Raw genomic sequence first — 6,504 nt, forward strand, 5'->3', positions numbered from 1 at the left:
AAAAAGAAAACCACATCTTCCTCTTTCCTTCTAAATATGAATTATGAAAGTATCTTCAACAAGTTAGCAACCTATATATCAAAGTACAAAGACTACAAAACAATCTCTATACAAATTAAATAGATCTCCAACATTTAGTTTTTTCACTTCTTCTTCATTTATAAATAACCAACATTATAAAAAAAAACAACCATTTTGTTTTCTCTTGTTATCATTTTTGGAGGGTAGTTATGAAATAATGAGGCAAATCAAAATTTTCAGCATCCTCCAAAATCTCTAACGGAGTACCGGTTCTGCTCCGGCAAGTTTCCGGCATGCCGAAGCCCAAGAGTGAGCGACACATCACCTGTGGTGGTGGTGGCGGTGGCGGCAGTGGTCCCAAACCTTATAAGAGAGGCCCCAGCAGTTGTGGTCCCATAGTTAGTAGCAGCAGCGGCTAAGATGCCACCATGTTGTCGACAAGTGTCATCGAGTACGTGGGTTGCCGAGAAACGCTGAGGCTGAGGCTGAGGCAAGGCCATGGTTGACAAGTCATCGTGATAGTTGGTGGTGATGGTGGTGGTGGTGGAGGAGGACTGGTTGACTTGGTTTTCCGAGAAGCATTGTCTATTGATTGCATCGAGTGAGTGGTCATTGTCAACCCTAAGGGCATTGATTTCGGATCTTTTGACTGCAGCATTTGTCGAAGTAGTTGTTGAAGATGATGTAGTGGTTGCTACTCCTCCTGCTGCTGCTGCTGTTGGTGTTGGTAGTGGCACTACTGCTGAGGCTGCAACTGCTGCTGTCACTATTGCTGTAATAGGGGTCGGTGTTTGGGGCCTTTGGGCAGAGCTGCTGCTTTGGCCCTGTTGGCTTCTCTCTCTTTTAATTTCTCTATCATCTTCTGCTTCTTCCTTAGCCTCTTGCTGGTACATGTCTTCCACCATGGGTTTCCACAACCGAACCCTTGCATTAATGAACCAGTTTGATACCTGAAATTTTGCAATTATGACAGCAAATCTTAAGAAAAAGAGACCATATGAGATGAGATTTAAATAAAAGACAAAGTTGGTGCCATACAAGACCTATCCTTCATTTATTCACACGGACCACACCCACACTATAGACGAGTCTGATCACCTTCCCATGTGGGGAGAGGATTTACCATCCCTACATAGAATCCCACCACTCAAGGTATCTAGATCACAAGTTTGAACAATTAATGCACCGTCGATTTGTGGTTTGATAACGATGAACAGTGGGATCTCTAGAGAGAGAGAGAGGATCAAACGGATCACAAGAGCCTCAAATCCATGACCACACCCTCACTCACTCACTCACTCACTCACTCACTCACTCATTCACTCATTCACTCATTCACTGAGAGTATAAAATAAGAGTAAAAATACAAATTTCCTTCACCATATTAATAAGGTATATTCTATGCTTAGTTCTTATCACTATCCATGTCATAATTGGAAAATTAGGTTTTATAACTTGACTCGTCTTAGAAAAACTTGGTAACTCGGCTTGGTCAAACCTAGTCAATCCAGCCATGCTTTTATTTTAAAATACAATAAATATGTATAAATTAATAAAACTCTCTCTCTCTCTCTCTCTCTATATATATATATATATGTATATATAACGAAATCATATATCATTGAATTTTGTTCAATACCATTATAAACATGTTTAATAATATAAGTGAATTATTAAAGTAGTAATGCCAGCTTGATAGTATTTTAAAAATATGACTAGACTCGTCAACTCTATAGTGACTTGGGTAAAAAGACCTAGTTTTATTTGATTGGGGACGGGTCATGATCGTGTCTTGTCATTTTTTACCGGGCCGAGTCTCTTGACCAGGTTTTTCAAAATTTTGACTCAATTTAGTGACTCACCTTAGTCAAAACTTGGTTTTTCAACTATGATTCTAAATTTATAAAAATACATTTTTTTTTTAGATTCTCTCATTAATGGAGGAATCAAAAGCCAAAATAATTTTTACCCAACAAATTTTTTTTTCTTTTGGTAAATAAAACCTCCTAAACATATTGGAAAGAGAAAGTAAAAAAGATAGAAAAGGATAAAGTGATGTTTTATTTTTTTATTTTTTTTATTTTTTTAATGAAAGAAGTCATGGTTATCAAGTACAAATGTACAATCTAAATGAATGTATTGACCATTGTTATGATTCTTAATTTCTCATGGTCCTCCTGATTCTGAAAAAACCAATGTTTGAAAGAGGAGGAGGGAAAAGGAAAAGCTGCTGCAAATATCTAATGTCACCGTTTCTGGTGTACTTGCTTCTGTTGCCATTGGGCCGTAGTATTCTGCCTCCTCAGTTAATTTATATGTTATCATAAAAAGAGAAGAGTAAAAGAGCTGAGCTTTTCAACAGAAAGTAAGGAGAAGAGACAATATTAAACCCTAAAACCATGCAAAACCCACTGAAACTACTGATGGTCTCTAACTTCCTAGGGTTTCCTCTTCTCTTCTTAGTTCTTACTGGTTTCTAAAATAAATGGAGAGTGGTAAAAGATGATATTTTCTCTTGGAAATAGTAATATAACAGAGAAGGAGGGGCCGTAGAATACCTGATTTCGTGATAAACCAGTCTGACGTGCCAACAAATGCTTGTCTGCATCACTTGGGTACCTGAAACACAACAGAAAAAAAAAAAAAAAAATTTGAAAACGACACGAGGTCCGTACTCATTACCCGATTCATATAAAGAGAACACAAGCTTTATGTACCAGTAGATGGGATTGAACAATTTCTTTCCCTGCTAAGGCGTGACAATCTAAGACTAAGAGACAAAAATTGATGCAGGAGTCAGGAGATAAAGAAGACACAGCTGCACCCACATATCTCCTTCTCTTTCAATATCTATTACAATGTTTAGGTTAATCAAAGTTATGAAGGAAAAGACTTGGGAAAGGTCATATTTTAGTCATTTTTCACATTACACACTTGACCTCGTTGCTTTGATATCATGTTAGTTATTGTTTCACTAACATTTTAGGTATAACTCATCTTCAAAATCTTTCATGTAAAACTTTAATTTAATTAGAGAACACGTCTTTGAAAACTCAATTACATGCACTTAGTGTATGAGAGAGAGAGAGAGAGAGAGAGAGAGAGAGATTTGGAACGTACGGGTGAAGGAAATGCTCGAACAACCAGGCCCTTAGAATGTTAACGGAACGTTCAGGCAAGCCTCTCTGGGGTCTCCAAGCTTCTTGTTCCATCATACCCATCTGGTGGAAGGCTCGTTGTTGCCTAAGGCTTTGTTCCAACTTCTTAAGCCTTGGGGTCTCTCCTTTAGTAACTCCTGAAGCTCCCATACCATCTTTTTCTCCTAGAAGCTCACATGTGTGTTTCAACTGAGCTGCAATGGCATCCTTTAAGCATCTGAAATGGCGTGACATCGCCTTCTGGGCTAGCACCGTATAAGGAGTTGCTGCACCGAAACCCATCACCGAGTCGAACGAGTTCACCACCATTTGCATCTGCTCGCAATAATGGTTGTATCTCCTATCAACCTGCAACCCATATAATCATTACAAGAGACAAAAAACACTTACGTACAAAGGGAGGTTACCCATTACAGACGCTTGGCAGAATTATTTAATAATCAACCGAACCAGACGAAAACCCACAAGCACCATCCATCCAACCATTCCGAAGTCTTTGGAAGAGGAAGGGAAACAGTCATAATCACAAGCCGAGCTTTTGAAAACAATTTTTTAATTTAATTTAATTTAATTTAATTTGATTTAATGCCAAAAGGCATTATCGGTTTAACTAAATAATATAAGTCATAATATGTGAGCTCTTGGTGTTAATTATCAAGAATCAAAGGATCAGTGGCTCGGAATTCCTCACTGGTAGAAGAACAGTAAGGCACACTTCCATAACCAGGAAAGCTAATAAAACTTTTTATTGCTTTTTTTTTTAGTCTTCAATTAACGAAAAAACAGAGTCCATGAATGCAAGAATCAAAGCCTGCTGCAGTGAAATGATTGTTAAGAGAAAGACTGAAACAGTAAACAATCTCTCTCTCTCTCTCTCTCTCTCTCTCTCTCTTGAAGTTTTACTGTGATGGGTATGGATCTCTTGGTTTTGTTAATAAACTACCTAAGGGTCATCTTCCCTTATCCATATTTTTTTAAAGTCCAAAAGAACACAAACACCACAACCCATCAATCAATCAATCAAGTTCATTATTAAACTATAACCCTTTGTTATGAAATCTAGTTATTATATCTGATAACTAACACCCAAGAGCCAAAGGCTCACCCCGCCGGCTCTTTCTATATCTGCATCGTAATAAATGTAATAAATAATAATAGAACATGCCGGAATCCCCATATACTCCGGCATGAAAAAAAAAAATAATGGGTTTGTGTGGAGAGATAAGAAAGATGAAGGGAGAGATTACATGCCTCATCAATCATAGATACGAGCTTGACCTTCCTTCGTTGGTATTCAATTCTATCAGCAGCAGATAAAGGATGAATATCCTTGGAAGAAGATGGAGACCCAGTAGCAGTACCAGCACCACTGGTGCTACCTTGATTAGGGTTAGCATTGGAGGTAGTAGAAAGCCTTTTATTCTTGAATTGTCCTCTCCCAACACTGCAGAATTCTTCAAGCAACTCATGGGCAGGTTTTGCATACTTAGAATTCCTCAAAACATTGACTACCCCTAAAGAAGACGATCCAAACCCCACATGGACCTGCCCATTGTGGTTTTGAGCCTGTAAATGCAATGGTTCTTGATGATGATGATGATGATGATGATGGGTCCTCAAATTCTTCATCGATCCATAAGATGGTGCCGTGGAACCAGCGTTTCCTGTATTGAAATACAACATCCCACCATCTCCCATTCTCAATTCCTCAGCTTTCGCTGCTTCTAAGTGCTGTAAGGACGATGAGAGTGACAACGAAAGCCCTTGGTTATCCACAAGTCCTCCCCCCAGTTTGTTTGGGTTATCTCCTCCGCCGTTGCTGCTGCCGGAGATCCATGTGAATTGAGAGGTAGGAATTGAGCTATTACCGAAGGCGGCAGCACCGGGGGACTGGAACCCTTGTACGTGAGGTGGAGTAGTCGATGGGTTTGGGAGTAATAGGTGGAGAGGAGTAGAAGACGTGGGTTGAGGAGGAGGAGAAGGTGACCTAGGTTGTGGATTCATGAGGAAAAGCTGCATGGCTGCAGCTGAATCCGCATTTATACCTGAAATCTGATGATGTTGTTGTTGATGATGATGATGATGAGGATGATGATGTGAAGCTAAGCTGCTGCTGTCGCGGTCGTTGCTGTTTGTTTGTCTGTGACCGTACCACTCGTTGGCTGTTGCTGTTGCCGCCGGTGATGTCCGTGTGAGATGGTAACTCGACGCGATCTGATTATCCAAGAGGTCGGCGGCAACGGCAGCGGCGGCCGCCCCTGGTGGGAAATTAAACATCTCCGACAACATCCCACCAGTTTCGTAACCGTGAAGCTCACCGGGTTCTTCCTCTTCGATGCCCACCAATGGAGGCGGCGGTGGTGGTTCAAACCCTTGCACCCTTAACTTGTCTCTTCGGCTCTGCTGGGCTATGTGTTGTGGTTGGTGGTGTGCCGAAGTCGATCTATCAAACCCATTAGAGAAGCTGAAGATCCCTTGGTGGAAACCTTGGGACATAGAATTCACACAATTAGCACTGGCCGAGGCCAACTCTCTATTATTATTCTTGGAGGAGTGAGTCGGAAAAGATGGTGGCGGTGGTGGTGTCACAACTTCCATATCAATAGTAAATTCTTCTTCTTCTGCATCATCTCTTTCTTCTTCGTCTCCAACGCCGCCGCTTCCTAAGTCCGCCGCTGCCCATTTTTGCCATTCTCATCGGTTAGGACTCAGAAGAAAACTTTTAATGAAAATTGAAAAAAACAAAAGAGAAGCCTTCGGATGGGATTTCGAACAATTATGGCTTATGGGTTGGGAAAAATGAAGAAAAAGGATAGAAAGAGAAGGGGAATTGCAGTCTTGCAGAGATAAAAGTAGCGAATTGAAATGGGTTTTTCTAGAATTCTAAATCTTCTTGGCTTTTAACTGGGCTTTGTTTAGATGCTTACCTGATATAGTTGCAGGGACCGATAGAGTGCCGAATTCTCAGACATCGTTTTCCTTCTGTTTGATTGAAAGCTTCTTCACTTCTTCTAAACCCTCTGTTGTCTATCAGTTCTTTCTCTTCTCTCTCTCTCTCTCCTTTTCTCCCCTTGCTCTTTGCAGTGAGTGTTCAAGGATTACAATCGCCTTCTGAAAAGACAGGAGAGCATAAAATTACCTATAAAAAATAGGAAATGGTATAAATAATTGGAGTCTTTGTAAGTGACCTATAAGAGAAAAACACCCCAGAAAGAGAGAAAGAGAAAGAGAGTGTTTGCGTGCGAGGGAGAAAAAAGTTCACTATGCTCCATCTTCACCTCATCACGCACCTAATTTTTTATTATTTACTTCACTCCAAAATACA

At 40.2% G+C, this 6,504-nt stretch overlaps 1 protein-coding gene across 2 annotated transcripts; it reads right to left on the minus strand.

Moving 5' to 3' along the window:
* Positions 1–6,504, minus strand: LOC122074685 (BEL1-like homeodomain protein 4). 2 transcript variants are annotated; one of them, XM_042639629.1, is made up of 6 exons: positions 6,385–6,504; positions 6,107–6,290; positions 4,431–5,854; positions 3,142–3,527; positions 2,580–2,640; positions 1–971 (listed from the first exon to the last, which is right to left on the minus strand). In XM_042639629.1, the coding sequence occupies exons 3-6, from the start codon at positions 5,775–5,777 to the stop codon at positions 258–260; spliced, it is 2,508 nt and encodes an 835-aa protein (XP_042495563.1). In that variant the 5' UTR covers positions 5,778–5,854; positions 6,107–6,290; positions 6,385–6,504; the 3' UTR covers positions 1–257. The 2 variants fall into 2 exon arrangements, with proteins under 2 accessions (XP_042495563.1, XP_042495562.1); XM_042639628.1 differs by having other exon boundaries at positions 6,107–6,461.

The sequence above is a fragment of the Macadamia integrifolia genome, chromosome 3, assembly GCF_013358625.1.
Source record: "Macadamia integrifolia cultivar HAES 741 chromosome 3, SCU_Mint_v3, whole genome shotgun sequence".
In the NCBI taxonomy this organism is placed as follows: domain Eukaryota; kingdom Viridiplantae; phylum Streptophyta; class Magnoliopsida; order Proteales; family Proteaceae; genus Macadamia; species Macadamia integrifolia.

Bases quoted from the DNA above. Each gene is read 5' to 3' on its own strand.
- LOC122074685 (XM_042639629.1), bottom strand. From the start codon at position 5,777: ATGGAAGTTGTGACACCACCACCGCCACCATCTTTTCCGACTCACTCC. The intron at 3,528-4,430 runs GCATGTAATCTC...TATGGGTTGCAG, and splicing joins TCGTATCTATGATTGATGAG to GTTGATAGGAGATACAACCA. The intron at 972-2,579 runs GTATTCTACGGC...GCAAAATTTCAG, and splicing joins CTGGTTTATCACGAAATCAG to GTATCAAACTGGTTCATTAA.